This window comes from Blennius ocellaris, assembly GCF_963422515.1.
Source record: "Blennius ocellaris genome assembly, chromosome: 2".
Classification (NCBI taxonomy): Eukaryota; Metazoa; Chordata; class Actinopteri; order Blenniiformes; family Blenniidae; genus Blennius; species Blennius ocellaris.
In genome coordinates, this window is record NC_137651.1 from 7,054,981 (window position 1) to 7,074,539 (window position 19,559).

At 40.6% G+C, this 19,559-nt stretch overlaps 1 protein-coding gene across 3 annotated transcripts; it reads right to left on the reverse strand.

Moving 5' to 3' along the window:
* Window positions 1–11,588: 11,588 nt before the first annotated feature.
* Window positions 11,589–19,136, reverse strand: aasdhppt (aminoadipate-semialdehyde dehydrogenase-phosphopantetheinyl transferase). Of its 3 annotated transcripts, none has more exons than XM_080513653.1 (7): window positions 18,798–19,136; window positions 18,604–18,717; window positions 17,314–17,434; window positions 16,441–16,562; window positions 15,311–15,472; window positions 13,498–13,557; window positions 11,589–11,867 (listed from the first exon to the last, which is right to left on the reverse strand). In XM_080513653.1, the coding sequence occupies exons 1-7, from the start codon at window positions 18,969–18,971 to the stop codon at window positions 11,700–11,702; spliced, it is 921 nt and encodes a 306-aa protein (XP_080369779.1). In that variant the 5' UTR covers window positions 18,972–19,136; the 3' UTR covers window positions 11,589–11,699. The 3 variants fall into 3 exon arrangements, with proteins under 3 accessions (XP_080369779.1, XP_080369780.1, XP_080369778.1); XM_080513654.1 differs by having other exon boundaries at window positions 15,311–15,463; window positions 17,314–17,437; XM_080513652.1 differs by having other exon boundaries at window positions 17,314–17,437.
* Window positions 19,137–19,559: the final 423 nt, after the last annotated feature.

Consider the following 19,559-nt stretch of genomic DNA (forward strand, 5'->3'; position numbering starts at 1 on the left):
TCCTTTCTCTTTGCCTGGCTCAGATTCCAGTTTTAAACTGGTCTTTGTGTATGACCTTGACATTTGTTCTTTGGATTTCACTGTTTCATGCAGATTTTTTTTGCATTTAAGCCCCGTCTCCACGTTTACATCGTTACTGAAAAGAATCAAAGAGATGATGCACACTGTTTGTGTCCAAAGCAAACAATGCTCTCCTGCCATGAGATTGTTTGGAAGTTTTACTCATCAGAATAGAGACAAAAGTTGTTTTTGTCATTTGTAAGAGGATATTTGATCATAAAGATTACCTTTCACCAAAAACACAAAAACACATAATGCTCTCTCTCCACTAATGTCATTACTTTGATAAAGGTATTTATTTTGATTGTGGCAGTTATTAAAAACAATCTTTACAGAGATGGCTGTTGGGCCACAAATGAAAACTGAGGACTAAATCTATCGTGACATTTCTGACATTGCTCTGACGTGAATGCTTTGTGGTTGTGCTTATGTGTGTCAACGCCTGAAGGTGAATTGATTGTTCAGACCACTCACAATCACCAGCCGAGTTTATGTCACGTCTGTGGGTGTGTTAAGAAGTCACTCCAAAGCTGAGCGACCAGTTAATTAAAGAGCATAGTTGCTATTAACAACACATGGAAACAGCAGGTTTACATCTTCTGTGTGAGCTTTGCAGTTTTACTTTAATCTCTATTTATTCTTGTCTTCAGGCCTCTTAGTTCAAGACTGGGAGCTCCACTTTGAGAAGCCCCATTCAGGAACCAAACATATGGTTCTGATGCAATGAAATGATTTCAGAAACCATTTTCTGGCTTGGCTGCAAGCGTGGGTTTGGCAGTTCGAGTGTCAGAGCTGCCATTGCTGTGTGCTGAAGGTATTTTAGTTTGAGATTATCCTCTGAATTGCTGGAATCAAGATAATTTCATGGAGCTCTTCCCTTTTTTTATTTTAAAAACTGACTTTAGTCATCAAAATCAGATGCTATTTAAAAAATTTTTTTTCTGAAATTCATTTGATTGCTGATCTGTATACTGGTGTATATACTGAGTATACAGTTGACTTACTGCTACCTTGCACAGCCCGGACACTGAAATCCATATATACAATGAATTATATATCCTATCTAAGTTTATGTTTAAACTTTCTTAAAAGTCTCTTTAATGCCTTTTTCGTTTTGATGAATACTGGGACTCCTTGTCCACATGGAGGCATGTGTATAATGGCAATAAAAGATTCTGATTTTGACCTATTTATATTATATTCTAAGATTCTAATGGGTTTTATGAAGGATGGGGGACATTATCTTCTGCCTGACCTGTTGTAATGTTTAGATATGTTGTTTTTTTTGCATTCTGTTCCTTTTTTTTAGTATCTTCATACCACTCTGTTATGCTACTTTAAATAAAATCCAATTGAAGAGAACATACTGATTTTTCCATCCATCTCTTTTGCTGACACTCTTCAGGTAAACTAGACCACGTCTCCTGTGGCCGTCTCTTTTCTTGCACCATTTCCCATTATGTCCACATCGCTCAGCCAGAGTTGTGCCTTTAGCACCATTCTTGTAGATGGCTGGGAACACATACATGCACACCTGGACCAGAACACCAGAAATAGACCCCCACCTTTTAACCGTAACCATGACAACAAAGTATATTTATTGTTGGATTATTTTAACTTGAATTCTTCCATGTAGTCTGTCATTTTGGGTTCACTGTTAGAGACAATACTATTGCATCCTTCTCCGTGCTTTTCCCTCCATTTTCCACCATGTGATTTCACTGATACTCATACCTTTTGCAATGTAAACAAGGAAGTGACTATAAATTGGACCCCGCCTCAGAGAACAGAAGTCCACTATGATTGGCCGGAGTCGTCAACGGTTAGAGGGAGGACCCAGATGAGGGGAAGCCCGCCTCTCTCTCATTCAAGAGTCTTATGTATCGACTTTACCTTAACCCTGTCGATGACGTCATGAGGTTAAGGAAAGGTGTTAGAAGGCTTCCAAAAGGAGTCAGTGAAAGGCGATCATGTTGGTGTGGCAGTCAGACCGCACTTTCGCTTAGTGACATCATAATAATGAGACGGCGGCGCAAGTTAGTGACGTCTGCCGTGGTGGGGGAAAGAACTACAAGTTTCCAAAAGTGGACTATAAACATTTGGGTTCCAGATGATTTAAAGTTTTTCAATGCTATTTCAAGATTATTGCTTTGGTAACTTACATGATCTGCATCCTTTTTCCACCATTGTGAGTTTTCCTGAACGCTCGGATGAGCAGGTCCCTTTAAATGTTGTTGCCGCAAGGAATTGTGGGGCAGCATGAGCTCACCTCCTTTGGTAGGATGCATCAGTGGTTCCTACACTAAAGGAGGCTCTAAAGGAAGCAACGAGCCTCCTTTCCTTTGTTTAGTGAGAATTTGGAGAGTTCTTATCATGGCTGCCACACAAAACACTTCTGGGGTTCAGGAAAAGTCGATAGATAAGGAGATAGGAGGAACAATGCGGACATACCCTCTGTGTTTGTGTTGAATCACTCTCTTTCCCAGCCTTAAGTTGGAGGAGAGCACAGCTGTGACCTGTGCAAGCGACCATGTGATGAGAATGTCTTTGTTTAATACATAATTGTGTTAATTTGTAATGATCTCAGATCTGTTGTTTCCATAGTCAGCCACTGTTGTGGAACATGCAGAATCCAGAGAATAGAGAAAAAGATTATATCTAACATTGTAAATGTAGTCTCTGCATTGCAACTGTCGGACACCCCAGGTCTGTTTACTCCCAGTAGTGTACAATTGTAGAGTCTCAACCAAAAATAGAACCACAAACACAACCATGCGCATACACACGTACAGACACAATATGCATGCACAGGTTTGCAATAATACAGCTGAGTGGATGAGAGTGCCCCAGTTGATTATGGAAAATAGGGCAGCGTCTGGGGTGGTGATTAACTTGTATGAATGTGTGTCTTCAGGCCATTTTTTCTGTGCAAGAAATAAGGGGTGAGAAAATAGCTAGCACATGCCTGTAGATGTGTGCGTGTGTGTCTCCAATTATGCAATGCTACGTCCATTGCGGCTGGAGCATGTACTCGGTATACTAGTTGGTTAGATTACATGATGCAAGGAATCATTACCTCTACAGTTGCTGAGGTAATGATGTTGTTACACACTCAGTTTGGGAAGCTCTTGCATCCCAGACCGCGTGGGAGTGGGACAAAGCCTCAGATTGCCCACCAAAAGTGAATCCTGAGGGACATGGATTTTTTGCGACTACATGTGATTCCTCGCGCGTCCCTCAGCACCCCTGTGACTATGTTTATATCGGTTAAGTCCACAACGACACACATGCATTGCGTGTTCCAGACACTATCAAACTGAGGCTGAAAAGATCTGCCTCCCCAGGCCTGATGACCCCAGAAAAAGAAAATGACCCCTTTGACGTATTATGAGGTTAATTAATGATCACGCTGAGCAAATGCATGCTAAATGATCATGACAATTATTTGTATGATGCACAGGCACAAGAAACCAACAGATGCCAGCCACGCACTCCCCCTATGTGACCTCGCCCCCACCAGCAAACCTCTCTTTTGTCCCTCACCTCACTCCACCTCCAGGAAGCATGCTGGCAATGGTCACCGATCAGCCGGGCAATACAACCATGAAATCCATCAATGCAGTGATTGACAGCCATATTCCTTTGAGCATTTAGAAAATTGGTTTTCACCTTTAGAGAAACTAGACCTGATTAAATCATGATGTTTCTATTAAAAGAGAGCAAGCTCACTTTTCTATTATTGATTTTGGTCACTCCTTTAGGCTGTGTACATGCTCAACATACCTTCCTGCTTCTCTGTTCCATTGGGGCAGGCATACAGCTCTATTATCAACAGAGTTAAAAAGTACATGCTCAAGATGAATGGCTACAGCATCCAAACTTGCATTTGCACAAAGAAAGGCTATCAACCCTGGAATTGCTGACACTTTGTTGAAACAGCTAAAGTGATATTTTTGCCTAATAATCATTTAGTCAATTAATCCTGTAAAAAATTGAATAAGAATATAAATCAACAATTTCTGTATTTGGCTTGTGTCTGTCTTTGATTGGTCTTTTCAATTTACAGATCAAGTTTAGTCATTATCAGAAGTCATCAATATTTTTGAAACCAATATATTGTGTACCCAAAGGGCTACTTGTTACAAGCTTTCTGAATTATTAAAGATCTAATTCATGAGAACTCATCACCAAACACAAACTTTAGGCTGAACGACAATGCACTGTCCCAGCAGACCACCATGTGCAGTCAGTTGCTGTATTATGAATTGATTGGATATTCTAACTGACCTTGCAAATGTAGTATTTCATATTCTCACTAAATGCAACAGTGGCTGATTCCAGTGGGGATTAAGGCGGGCATGGCTAGAAGTGAACATTAGGACATGGGCTCATGTGTTTCCATGCAGGGTAGAATCATTGTTTTCCAATATAGCTCATGTCCTAATCAGCTTCAGATTCGGTGCTAAGAAAATAATATTCCCAGACACTGTTTATCCATCACGGGAGGGTGATTGATTTCAATCAAGTCACATATGTTGTTATTCTCAGTTTTGCAGCGTTCAGGTGTCCACATGGCTACGGTAAATCATGTTTTATGAACAGCGTACTTTCACTGAGCTGCAGTCTGGCAACAGATAACAGGAAATGTTCCTAAAAAAAAATGAAATAAGTGACACTGTGACCAAACGTATTGAATGAAGAAAATAAGCCTTTTTGACAGCTGACAAGTGATATTTCAAAACCTCAGTTTAAAATGGTAAACTGAAGGAGGCCTCGCATTCTGTCTGGTGGAAATATTCCTGTCTAAAGTGATATTTGAATATAGTTGTGCAAATACCTGATATTCCCTGAAAGACCAGATGAGGCATGTGCCAAAATATGTCTGTAAAATGCTATGAAACAACTTCTATTTTAAAATTGCATGTATAAACCAATACAGAAATCTGTCTATTCTCTGTATAATAATGTCCACCGCAGGCTTGTGGGGTGCTGGAGCCAAATCCAACTTAGAATAGGTGACAGACAGGGTGCAAACTGGAGAGGTCACAAAGCCACCACAGGGCAAACACACACTCATTCGTGCATTTGGACAATTTAGAAACACTATCCTTATATTTTTATTTATGTTTTATGTAATTCATGATTGTGGAGTGCTGCAGGCAATCCCAGTTGACAATGAGATGAAGACAGGATGTTCTTGTAAATATTTTTTATTTTACCTGTTTATGTCTGTTTAAGTCAATCATCTCTTAACCATCTTCAAACACTCCAAAATGCAGCTGCAGCTGCAAAATGCATGGTATTACACCCTGGTATATTGCTGACCTCCTTCACCCTCATGCCCCAAATAGAGATCTCAGGTCTGCCCAACGGCCTTTGGTTGTTCTTTCGCTGCTCAGCTTTATTTATTTTCATTAATTGTTTTGTTCATGCGTGATTTTACCACTCTGTATCTTAGCTGTTACTCTCCATTAATATTACCAGACATACTTATATTTTTACAGATTGTATTTCTGTTTTTATCTTTTCTTTTCATTTCTCCTTCTGTGAATCGCAAGCACACAACAGGAGAAACAGTGGAACACACAGACAGTTATTACAGAATGCAGCAAACAGCAACAGAGGAGTCTGCAATCAGAGCAAGCCAACAAGTATGTAAACATGTGTTAATATTTCTGCTTTTGTTGTGTAGATATTACATATCAGCCCAGTAAGGTGTTTGGTGATTGCATCGGATATGGCATGACTTTTTAATCACACGTTGGACTGAACGCCTACAATGGAGAAAAAAAGCAAAGCAATGACTGGTGAGCGCAACTTGTACGAACATGAAAAAACACTCCACCCGGGTGATGTTCATTAAATATTTCAGATTTAAGAATAAAAAAAACAGGTTTGTAAGAGTGGGACGATCACATCAGGACGATTCTCAGAAATCAGCCGAGGTGGCGCGAACAGCGCACACGCTTCACCATTTGATTATTCCTTTTCGTTTTTCAATTTAATGCATGATTCATGAGATTCACCTCAATCAAACGCATTGCTGGGATTTTATCCATCCTTCAAACCTACTTCATTCAGATGAGGCTCATGACATTGAACATAACCAAAGGTAAACCCAAGACACTTCGACAGTCCATCAAGGTGAACACAAAGTGACACGCAAGATCATTCACACTTATGAACAATTCAAACTCACGAGTTAACCTCAGACTGCTCAGACTGTGAAAATCTTCTGTGTTGAAATGATCCAGCAACTATGGAGGAAGTAACTTCCACATTCTTTCTTGGTTTGCTTCACACTTTTATAACTCCACAAACACAAACTCTACTGTGTGCTCTTTCAAAGTATCTCCTCCAAATTAGGGCCCCGCCACAACTGAATATTTCCCATTAAATAATGATAGAAGACAACACATAAACATAACTCAGTGTGTTCCTTTAAAGAAACACACAACATATGCATCTATTCTGTCATATTGAGCAACTTCCATGATCACATCATGCTGTTTACATCACTTGAGTGATCAGCGTTGTGGATTTGCACATTTGATAACTTCAGAAATCAGGTGATGATGAGATTGTTAGTGTGCATGTAAAACGGGCAGGGAATGTTACTTTAGCCCCCTGAAACATGGACACTCACAATTTGGGAATGGGTGCTTCTCCTCCCTCCTAGTTATTCAGAAGCACACTATTTGAGCCCACAGTGCTCATAATGATGTACAGGCCCCTGGAGGCCACCCCCACTGGTGTGTGTCATTATGTGTGTTAACGCAATTGATTGTGTCTAGTGTGGAGAGGCTGCTGAAGCTGGGTAAATTCAAAAGCCAATCACAGAACAATAGATTGTACAGAAGGATGACATTCAGAGAAAACCAAAGCTGGTGTAAAGAGAACATGCAAACTCCACAGGGGAAATGCTGGCGGTAAAACAACAACAACAACAAAAAACCCTCAAGAAATAGCTTCCCAATGGGACCACTTCCTTTCTTCTGAATTTATTGTGATGCCCTCAGGTTAACTGTTTTGTTTTGTGCCACCAATCAAGACAAATCATCTTGTTAAGTCCTCCATTGCTTCAGGTGACAGGCTGCTGAATCTTTGGAGCCAGACAGGTGAGGATTTTGTGTCTTGTAATGTGAATATTTTGTATGCCTTTTGATCGTCTCTGTCGTCAGTCTGTGCACTCATGTCGCTGGCATGTTGTTTATGTTCACAGATTTCTTTATTAATTTATTTACTTCTCAGTAGTCTGCTGAACTGAAGTGACCTGATTGGGATTAATACAGTATAACATTTGAGTTTAGTCTGATTCTCGTCTTAATAATAAAATGCTGTTTTCTGGCTTCATCACAGCATTTTGTTCTGTTCCAAATTGGCAGAAGCAAAGCATGGTAGGCTTAAAAAATATATTCTAAAGCCAATGTTAAGGTGTTGATAGATAGAAAATATGAATGGCGCCGAACACACGGAATTGAGTCTTATAGTGTCTTGCATAAACACGGTTACTGATCAGAGCAAACATGACGTCCACCGCTCGGACTGAAGGAGGGAATCTTGACTCAATGCGGCGTCATCCTTATCTCTGCTGATTCAGAGTAGCAAGCAACATCAAAGTAGCATCCCACTCTCTTAGAAGTAGCAAAGAATTAAGTGTCTGGAAAAAAAGAGGAACAAGAGAAAGGAGAAGAAAACCTTTGAATAAATTTTCCGGCTGGTCAGTCAGACATAGCAAAGTCTGCTCTTGGGGTCTGAAGTAAATCACTCTGGACCACAGCTTAAAATGTGTCCTCACTGTAGTGGCTGAGGAGTTTGTATTCTTTTTTCTTGAACTTAATCTCTGGAAGCTGCAGCAAAATAACTGAATATTTAACTGCTGCAAATGTGTGAAGAATTGATATTGGAGCCAATTTCTTTTCATGGTATCAAAAGTATCGTAATCAAAAACAAATAATATAATACTTTCATAGGTTATATTCAGGGTTAAAGGTCTAAGTCAACATGAATGAATCTGAAGCCTAAAAGAGACATTCAGAGTCACTTACCACAGACAGAAAGAAACCAAAGATTTATTTTCTAGATGTGTTTAATGGCTAATTCTTCTGTTCTTGTGAAGGTTTTGCACAACAACATATTGCAGATAAATCACTCATCCGGCGGGCATGCAGAAGTGAGCTCCTCCTTAGGCTGATGGCAATAAGGCACAGATTTGGCCATAAACCAAAGTTATTAAACAAATTCAGACTTTATCCCGACAGCAAAGCACAATGAAAAGTTAAGTCGTCATTAATGTTGTTCCAGTTCATCCTGAGGCAACCTGTTTTACATTTCACTGCAATTCATCAGAGGTGTCGTACTATATTAAAATTCCAAGGGCCATGGCATCGGCATGACTGAAAAGTTGCCAAATGTACCTGGTGAGCCGATGAGGACACTGATGCAGGACCTCAAGAGTCCTGCGTGGCCTCTTCGATTAATACTAGGTCAACCAGCTAAAGAGTTCACCCAGACACAAAGTATTCAGAGCAGTTATTAGGACTTTATTAGGCCACAAGAGCAAGTGTAAAATGTTTGCAAAGCAGAGGATAACAGCATGTTTACCATTGTGAAACCGACACTTTTTTTTTGCTTTTATAAAAAGGTAACAAATGTCTCCTCGACAGCCGGCTGATGTCGGCCTCATCTCTCACCTCAGGCTAAGCTCTCAGTCTGATGCCCAAAGCACACTTGTCTTCCACCCACATTCGAAAAAAAAAAAAAAAAAAAAAAGACAGAAAAATCTATTCCTGTGGTCTTGTCTCTGACACGCCAGTAAACCTGCAGCAAACTAAAAATGGCAGAAGCCTGTGTGACTCCAGTCTGACCCCGCTGGCTCTTCTCCCCTCCATCACTGCACCACAGGACGACTCAAGATTTAAGGCAGTGAGGAGTGAAAACTAATTTACTCCAGCTGGAGGCAGCGGATGTGTGTGCATATTTTCCAGCTCTGTATCTTTCATTCGCAGGACATTGACGCACATAGTTTTCTAAACCCACTGAAATCTTTTCTTGTTTTCCTCCTGACTAGACCAGGGTTCTACAACCCACAGCTTCTTATCTTTGCTGTAGCAGTGCCCTGTCACCCAGGAAATTATGCGTAATTAAATTGTTATTTTTTTAATCTTGTTTGCACATCTTTGAAAAGAACTACTATCACAGTTGAAGATGATCAATTTAACATTTAAATCAAAGTAAGTTTCAATAGTTATGATCAAATATTATAGTAATAAAATATGCACCACATCCTGGAGTTGAATTTTGTTTTGTACCTCTTGGTGAGCTCATGTTGAAATAAACTCTCTTCTAAAACTTGGTAAAAATGGATAAAGATGCTTGAAAATGCTTAAAAGAAACTGAGACAGGTCAACTGGTAAAACTGAAATACAAAGTAGCTCCGAGGCTACATTTGGTCAGCCATTGTGAGTTCTTTCTTTCTTCTTTTCTTGGGTGGTGGGAATAGTATTAACTAGCTGGAACCAGCAGGGCAGTAGTGCAATTTCACAGATGGTAACTGTCATAGAATCCAAGTGAAGAGGAAGAAGAAGAAGGGAAACAGTCATCAGGGGTGACGAGAGCAGTGGGAAACAATGGAGATAGATAAAACCAGCAGATAGTGGTAATGCAACTTTATGAACGCAAACTGCGTTCAGAAGAAGAAGAAGAAGAAGAAGAAGAAGAAGAAGAAGAAGAAGAAGAAGAAGAAGAAGAAGAAGAAGAAGAAGAAGAATAGGTAGGTTGTGTGGTCATGAAGGTGGCAGACACAGATCTGTATGAGTTTTAAATTCCTTAGCAGATATCGTGGAGCTGCGTTCTCTGTGAAGGCCAAGGTCACGTCAATATATGGACAACAAGTAAAGGAAACAGAATAAGAAAAAACATCCACACAGTCATGAAGTGTTGGTTAAATGAAGTCAAGTGTCTGGGTCCTACAGCTTGATGTCCAGAAATACACTGATCAATAGGTCTATTTCCAGCTGCTGTTGCTGAAAGATCCAGCTGTTCTGGATTACCCTCTTTTAACAAATTTGATTGCAGCTTCACGTTATCTGCATCACCGCGATAACTAGCCGCTTCTGCTTTCGCTTCATGAATTTATGCCTCGTTTAACTGCAGAGGTTAAAGCCAAAGTTGAAAATGTATAATGTCCACGCACAATGTATACTCGGCTGAGCATACATATTACTTGACCTTCAACTCCCCCTGATAGCCAGTTATTTTCCCCCGTGAGGAGACTCGTGATTATAGGTTGTGATCAAAGTAGTGTGTTGCAGGGAAAAACGCAGAAAGACTGACAACACCGTGGTCAGCCGTGTGTCCTTGACTAAAATAGATGTGCCACCAGATGGAGACGAACAGAGACATGATATGAAAAAAAAAAAAGACAGAATGGCACAGATAAGGTGCGGAGGAAAGGGAGGAGAAAATTCATGCACGATAAGGCTGCCACAAAAAGAGCATGGCGGTTGGAGACATTTATTATTGTGGGGCTGAAAGATGTCAGAATGCAGCTTACATTATACAGCTTATATACACATTTACATTTTCTTCACATCATTCATCCATCCACCCATTCATACAGTGAAATGAGACGGGTCACTAAACATTTTGACAATGATAGTGATTCAATATATGCATATATACATTTAAGGTTCTAAAAATAAAGTCTAAAATATGACCTATTAAATTTGACAATACAGAAAAAAACATGCATAGTTTCTTTCTTACATGACTGCTTCTGTATTATAAATGCAGATTAACTGCTTTCCAAGCTTTTGCATATCTCCACATATCAGTTTTGTGCAAAAGTACATAAAGATCTTTAAAAAAAAACTGATTAATCATCCACAATGGGGTTTTTTCCAAAATGATAACATTATGTGGAAAATGCAAGTAGATTTGGCACATTTTACCACATAGCCGCTGCTCATCCCACAAAAACATGTTTCCTACAAATGTGGCCTTTAAAGCTTTAAAAAAAAAAAAGTTTTTTAATTAATTACTAAGTGCAAATGTCCTTACTGTTGTGAATTAAAAAAAACTAAATGAGAATAAACACTATATCTTGCAGAAACTGCCATTAATATCTTTAGCATGTATGATGAACAAAATCATATGTGAGGATATAAATGGTCAATAATAAGACATCAGTGTTGTATTCACACAGTGCAAGTTTTTATTAGCAAAATAACTTTATCATACAACAATATTTCCCTATAAGCTGTACGATATTCTCCTGTAAGGTAATTCACTGTAAAATACTAGTAGTATCAGGTGTGTTTTTAGTCAACTATTGTTTAGCAGAACTAAAAAAAACTTATATTGTATGCTGTATGGAACCATCACTCCTCTGAGACAGTGCAGGGATTTTCAGCTTTGTGAATAAACTTGACTGGACTCAAGCTGAATTGGAAAGAAGCTTCAATGTCAGCCCTTCAGAGTGTGTGTGTGTGTGTGTGTGTGTGTGTGTGTGTGTGTGTGTGTGTGTGTGTGTGTGTGTGTGTGTGTGTGTGTGTGTGTGTGTGTGTGTGTGTGTGTGTGTGTGTGTGTGTGTGTGTGTGTGTGTGTGTGTGTGTGTGTGTGTGTGTGTCTCAGTTTTGTTATGTGGACATGTGTGTGTCTCTCTGTCTCTGTGGAGCTTCAGCCTTCGTCTTGAAGCCTTCCCAGTAGGCGGGGTCTTCGTCCGTCAGAGGCGATGCCGAGGTGAGGAGCTCGCTGGACGACAGCACGGTGAATGTGGCGGGAGGAGGTAGAGATGAGGGAACAGCCTCAGAGGGAGAGACGACACGTTTTCAATGTGTGAATTACGAAGTCGGGCAATTTTATTACCTGTACCAGTTCAGAACAAATCTGTTGTTGCACTATTGTCAGACTGGAATTGCTGGCAGCTTGATCGACCATCTCGTCGAACAGTGAAAAGCACTGAGACTGCTGACGCTGTGAAAAAGGCTGTATCAGCTAAGTCCAGTTATGATTTCAACAGTATCGCCTCAACGTGATGAGGAAGGTGTTGGAATTTGCTTGAGATGAAGGCCACTGAATACCTTCAGCTTCATCTTCACTACACATACACTCCAATCGGCCATAGCATTATGACCACTGACAGGTGACGTGTATATCATCTCTTGGTTAGTGGATGGGATATTTCAGACAGAGTATTACTTTGAGCAATCAGTGTGTGGTGATGAGATGAAGGCTGCCACAGAGGTTTCTACAATATTTAATCAACTACTGCCTTTTCTTGGCTAAAAGTCACATTGTTTTCAGTTGTTTGCCAGGTCATGTGACTTATATTAAATGGCTACTTTAAACTGCAAATGTGTTTCATTTATTTAATCCTGCTTTGACCAGAGTAGTTCTTTGTCTTTGGTGCATACAACTTCTTCTTTTTCGACTGTGGATGTTAATATCAGGTTGGACATGTCCCTTTAGTAACATTGTTCTCTACAGTATTTGTTGTTTCAGTGCAATCAATGAGCTATGTTAAGTGGTATAACATAATCCTTCATTCATAGTGACATACATACACATATAAAAGCATCGGTCCAACACTTTTGAAAGTATTTTGAGTGACAACTTCACACTGTTTGACATCACTTATAAGTAATGCTTTGAGTGGTTGAATGTTCTGGCCGATCGTTGTATACAGTACGTCTGGATGGAAATGTCTGTTCATTACAGCAATACGGGCTGGTGAAGGCACACACAGCCGCTATGGTGTGTTATCGGTATAAAATATAAGTAGATTTCTAATGGAGCCCAGCGCTTGTGGCAGGGTGACACACTAGTGTGCACTGCAGGGCCTGACACGGATTTACACTAGCACATTTACTGAGGCATTGCTTTTGAATGGCAGTCCATTGTAGCGGTCGCCATGCATCAATAGGTTAATGACAGCCTGCACTGGTAGATAAATTATGTACCATCAATCCATACTATGAGCGGCTCTAACATTAGTAGGTTTCACTCAGCAAGTTTACAGTTTTCCTCACAAGGACAGCGTGTAAAGTAACTCAATGGTTGTCAAAGTGTGTGGAACGAGGGGGGTCAAAACACATTTGGGGTTCAGGTCTTGTGTTGAATTTTTAAAGAAAATGATTGAAACTAAAAAAAGTCAACGCAAAACATAACAATCATTTGATTAAAACACACACACCTTAGAGAAAATAGGAGTTGGCTGTAAAATCAGCTCTCATTAGCTGTTAAAACAATATCCAAAGATATTAAGAAGTAAGAAGTCCAGCATTTCAAAAGATATTGTCACAGACTAGCAAGAGTATGATCATTGGGATTTAAGTTTAGTAAGGTATGTGCTCATCCTCCCAGACAAAACAACCATCCTTCCAATCAACCCGTCAGAAAAAGAGCTCCTGTGGAGCATAAATCATGTGTCCTTACTGTATAGCCTGCTGGTCCGAGTGCGACGGAGACATGGTGGTCCGCATCCAGCAAACTCTCCTACAAAATCACAAATATTTATGCTTAAACTACATCTCAGACACATTAATCAACTCTGTGCTTATTTATATTCTGAGCTATGATAAAGTTGCAACTGTTTATCATTCAAAAAAAAACTGGTCAAAATAAGAAGAAAGGTGGAAAGAAAAAAAGCAATTCTACAGCACGTATGAGCATTAAACCAAAAAACTGCAGGAAAAGTATATATATATATATATATATATATATATATATATATATACACACACACACTCCCATTTGGAACACAAAAAGTGGCAAAATCTAGACTTGTTGCTTTTCTCCACAAGCAGTTGGAAACGTGTTTGATTTAATCATTAACAATGTGCAGTATTTGCAGAACAGTCACCATTGGTAGTTAATATGCACGGTTTTCTGGTCAATATCAAAATGTTTAGTCCTCCTGAAAAGCTCTGGATAGCTGGTTACTTCTCAACACTGCTCCTCATACTTTTCACCCAGACATAAATATCCTGTACAGTGTTGTTACTTCGCCATCGTCCTCAGATCGATACAAGTCCATTTGTCTCTGGTGTGAAAACACACACCCTAAAACAGCATTAGTAATGCACAACCTCAAGAGGGATGGAGAAAGGTAATGGATTTCCAAACCAGTGGTAACCTTTCAGCAGCCACTTGTTAATCCCTCTGCCACTATGCACAGAGGAGCGAGTGAAAGGGGGGGGGGGGAGGAGAGGAAACATACAGAGGAAGCACATAAAGACAGTAGGTTTGGTGATGGAAGAACAAGGAGGAATACTGGAAAAAAATGGGTCAAGGTAGGAAGTGAAAATGAAGGGAAAGGAAAACAAGCCGAGAAAGATCAAATGGGAAATGGAGAGAGAGAGAGAGAAAGAGAGAGGATCATCTGCTCTCGTCGTGGTGTGAGATGCTCTCAAAGGGTCGTCCACACAGAAAATCAGCACAGAGCAGAGCACTTCAATTCACAGATTTCCCAAATAACTTCGCAAATAAAGGCATTCATGCACATTTTGAACACCATTAAAAAAGTAAATCGTTTTCTCCAGATATTTCTACTTTCAGAGCAATTTTCCAGGCTTTTTATTACATTGACTTGACTTCATGGGTTTAAGTAAAGTTTATTTAACTAACCTAATTAAGGTGTGTTACTGTTTCTGCAGATTACTATAATCCGAAGTTCACTGGTGAAAAGTCACATTTTAAAAAATTCCATTCAAAATTATGCTCAGAGAGATTTTTACACTGAGTGAATCCAAGTGACTGGAGGGTTTAAGTAGGTTTGTTTGTGCTTAAATTAATAATGAAAATATTCAAGGCTTTTGATAGTGAAGCATATTGAGTTTGTATGAACGGTGCAATACAAGCTTGCTTGGACAAACCCGAGCCTTAAATAAAATGTCAATCGAAAGTGTTAAATACAGATACTGTTGCATCTAAAACACATTAAGACACAGGAGGAAAAGGAATGCCTTTTAAACCTGGCAACGGATCAGTGGGAGGAAACACTGCAGACTGCTGTTTTTCAGTTTGTAAGCTGACGGAGGAGGAAGAGCTCAAACTGTTATTGTTATTGTGTCCTCCAAACATGGGGAAGGGCATGGGAAGCATCACATTGCTCTGTCTCTTTGGGACCTGTGCATGCCGACACGTATTCACGGTTAACTCACTAAACCTTGACTCGGTTCGCCCATGATGTCGGCTGGTAGGTTTTTCTTTGTGCATCTCACTCTCTCATGATTTCAACCAGACTCACTTCAAATATCCAGTCGTCTTCTTGCTCCTCATCGAGATGCATCTTGGTGTGGCGCAGCACCCTGCCCGGTATGAGCGGCTCGGGCGACAGGTGAAACTCCACCCTCTGCAGGTTGAAGCCCAGGCCTGTGCCGACGGCTTTGATGAAGCTCTCCTTCAGGGCCTCGGTGGAGAAGGAGTACAAGTTAGATGCAGAGGATTATCACATGAACGGAAATAAATATATAAAAGGTAATGAAAAAGAAAGACAGTCTGTGTGGGTATTTTTCAATGATGCAGCTCGAATTCAAGGCACAGCAATTAGGAATCGATGCACATGTTTGACAGTATGCATCCAAAAGAAATACTTCATGTGTGCGTGAATGTCTGCGTGTCCAGCCTAAACCAAACCCCACTTGGCAGCCAACAAGCCACAATAACGCTATTACAAGACTAATCGCTATGGCAACCAGCGAGCCCTGGCATTAGTCAACAGTGTGGTGGTGATATCAGAGCTTGACGTCTCAGTGCCACCCTCTCAATCTCACAACATCTTTACTTAGCTCCACTGTTGCATTGGCTGACCATCTGTGTGTTCGTGTGTGTGGGTGTGTGTGTGTGTGTGTGTGTGTGTGTGTGTGTGTGTGTGTGTGTGTGTGTGTGTGTGTGTGTGTGTGTGTGTGTGTGTGTGTGTGTGTGTGTGTGTGTGTGTGTGTGTGTGTGTGTGTGTGTGTGTGTGTGTGTGTGCGCAAAAAGAATGAGAGAGAAGAGGACAAAAACAATCCAAGGAAAACAAGGAAAGGATCATTGTGCGACAAGGACATGCGGAGACAGAGAAGGATGGACTCTGAGAAAAACGTGACTTGAGGAGAGTTCAGACACAAATGTGAAGGAAAAACCCACAAATTTGCGTTTGTCTCAAAGGACATCAACATTGTTATTTTTCCCCCATGCTTCCTTCCCACACACACGCACGCACGCACGCACGCACGCACGCACGCACGCACGCACGCACGCACACACACACACACACACACACACACACACACACACACACACACACACACACACACACACACACACACACACACACACACACACACACACACACACACACACACACACACAGGGTAGTATGGTTGGCATGGTTACCCAGTGGCGGTAGAACGCAGCGAGCTGCTGGAGCTCTGAGCCAGCTGATTGGATGATCCTCCACTCGTACGCTGTAAACTGACGAGTCATGATGCGGAAAAACTCCGGCACAGAGCTGCTACCTGGAAGGAGGGAAGGTGGAAGGAGGAGAGGAAGAGGTGTGAAGACGACCAAAGAAATACATACAAAAGGCAAATGGAGACTTTGAATGCAATAGAGAAACGAATCTAAACACCCCATTAATCATGCAGACTCAGTGTGGACCATTAATTCACCAAAACGTCTCATAAAACTGCACATTTTAATAGAATTGTTAAAAAGCCACACACACACACACACACACACACACACACACACACACACACACACACACACACACACACACACACACACACACACACACACACACACACACAGCCGTGGCCTTGAATAGTTTATACTTAAATGAGGCAACACTGACCCCTTGTGGTTAAACTGAAGAACTAGAAAAACGTTTTTCTTCAGTTTGCACTCACTTCTTGTGGGGTTTTTTTCTAACAGAAATTGTCGCTTAGCAGTGAAAGTTGTGGAACATCAATTTTTTTGTGCGCGTCCATAACAATGCCAGAGTATCTGCAGATACGTATGTAACTGTAATTGACTGCTTTAATAAGTAATACATATAATGAACTTCTTTTAAACCTAATGTCTTTGTTGGATCAAACAGTTTGCCTTGCAGCTCACAGCTATTCACTTTAACTGATAATGAACCTAACGTATTAACTCTTTCATAAACGATACAGAAAAGTTGAGTGGAACATTACAAAATGATCAAGAACTAAACATATATACATATATATATATATATATTAGGCTTTGACTCCCAGTATCTACCTGGCATGGTGGTTTTCATGATGTCCACTCCAACCTGCACTCCCTGATCCGCAGCGAGCACAGCATAGTCACCTTGGTGGGAAAGGTTGAAACTCCAGGCTTGGCCTGAATCTGCGCCAACCTGCTGATATAATCAAACATAAAATAGTTATTGGGTTTGATTACTTAAAAAAACAAGAGACATGGAGCTTCACTGAGCACTCTTCTCTTTTTTTAACCTGCACCAGTACATATAGCTCTGTAACAACTGAAAGAAATAACTCAGTTTGACTTCTTGGAAATCAACACCGTGCCCTGATACACATCAAAGTGCAAGAACACTTCCTATATGTTAAGCAGTGTACAAATATTGTTACACTGCTTAAATTGTACTTGATTACAAAGTCTGTTTTAGTGCTCTCAAGTTGTCACAGCAGATCATGTTTTTTTTCTTTAAAAAAAAATAAAAAAATACTTGCTACCCTTTTTGATGCAAACAGGATAGTTGGGGGTTAGGGACCTGTCAGCAGCGGGATTCTGTCCAGCAAATGTTTGGTTGGAAGCTTGCCTCTCAGTTAGAAGTAAATGTATTAGGAAAACCACACAAGTGAAGGTGCAAAGCTCTTTATTTAATCTATTTTTAAATAAACTATTAGTTAAGTTAATTTACTTAACAATCCTACTCAACTACAATGTCAAGAGCAAGCATTCAATTTAATTTGTGTCTCGAAATGTAAAACACATTTCAAAACTAAATAAAAAAAGCAAATAAAATGAATTATCGACAAGACGCAGATCAAAAAGTCCTCAATATTAAATCAGATTGTGGGTGTTCTCAATAGTGAGCTATGGTTTTAAAAAGTGTTACGCATGAGGAAAAGGTTTTAATAAATAGCGTACTAACTAATTACAATCATGTGTGGACTGGAGTGGATGCATGGGTTTCCAATTGGTGACCTTAAATTATCCCTGGGTGTGACTGCCAGTGTATGTGATTGTCTCGCTCTGTGTGTTTGGCCTGTGATCAACTGGTGACCTGTCCGCTCACTAGACTAGGATTGACAGATAGACTCCATCACCCAGCAATGACGCTTTATAGAAGATGGATGGATGGAATATTTGCAATAGCTTAATTACATCAATGATTATGTCTTTAAAAAATATACAGACTTGTGTTGCAATGTTCAAGTCTGTATTAAATTAATTCATTTCAATAAATACTGTTTGGTTTTCTATGGAGATTTGTTGTGCAAAGAAAAAGTGTTTATATGCAGGTTGGTGTTGTTGTTTTTTTTCTTTCCCAGAGGAGACCTTCTGTGGTGCCGCCAGGAAAGGTTTCCCTCTGGGAGATCGCTCCAGTCTTATTTCCGACCAGGGGATTCCCATCTTCTCGCAGATGAACTTCCTGAGCAGCAGCCGGCCAGCCTGAGAGGACAACACAGTGGTTAACGTGGTTTGTAAGGGTTACAACTAAAATACAACTTTTTTTTTTTAGGCAAACCCACCATGGCTGACTTGGCATCCTTGGCAAACACAAACTGTCCGATCCTGTCCTTCTCCTCCCGCTGGATGCAGCGGGCGGAGAGCAGCCAGTCGGACCTGCTCGGGGTCCAGGAGCCGCAGCGAAAAGCCCAGCGGACGGACCCCATCATCTCTTCACCTCCGTCCTGCGGGGTCATCGGCACTCCGCAGCCGCACCGGGCTACTTACAGGCGGACAGCGAGGTGTCGTCACCATGTGCACATTCGTTCACACATCACGTTCACGGCGACTCGTAAATAAAGTTATAACAAGAAGAAAAACATGTTTTGGTTCATTGTGACAGAGCTGAACAAGTCCGGAAGAGAATCGGTGTCGTCATAAGTGGGCGCGGCGGAGGATTGACCAATAGGCGCCGTCGCAACGGTGCACTACTACCGATGCCTTCAGGTGTCCAGAGAAACGTTGTAAAAACGAAGACACCTTGTCACTGTTGCGAAACACACGACAGTTTCGTTAAACCCCAAGTCGATATGTGGCTTTTACAAGCAAATGAATGAAGTAGATTGACCGAAAAGACTCAGCATTTGGACGCTCATTACAAAAGTGGACATTATACGTGACTAATACGATTTCTACGAGATCACAATGTTTTCTTGCGTGCAACAAGAGAGGTAAATCATCCCGAAGAAAACAAACCTCACTACGATAAGCATATGTTTCTGAGAAATTAATATTGAATTTAAAATTATGACATTTGATGAAAACGAAAATTGTACTGATCCGTT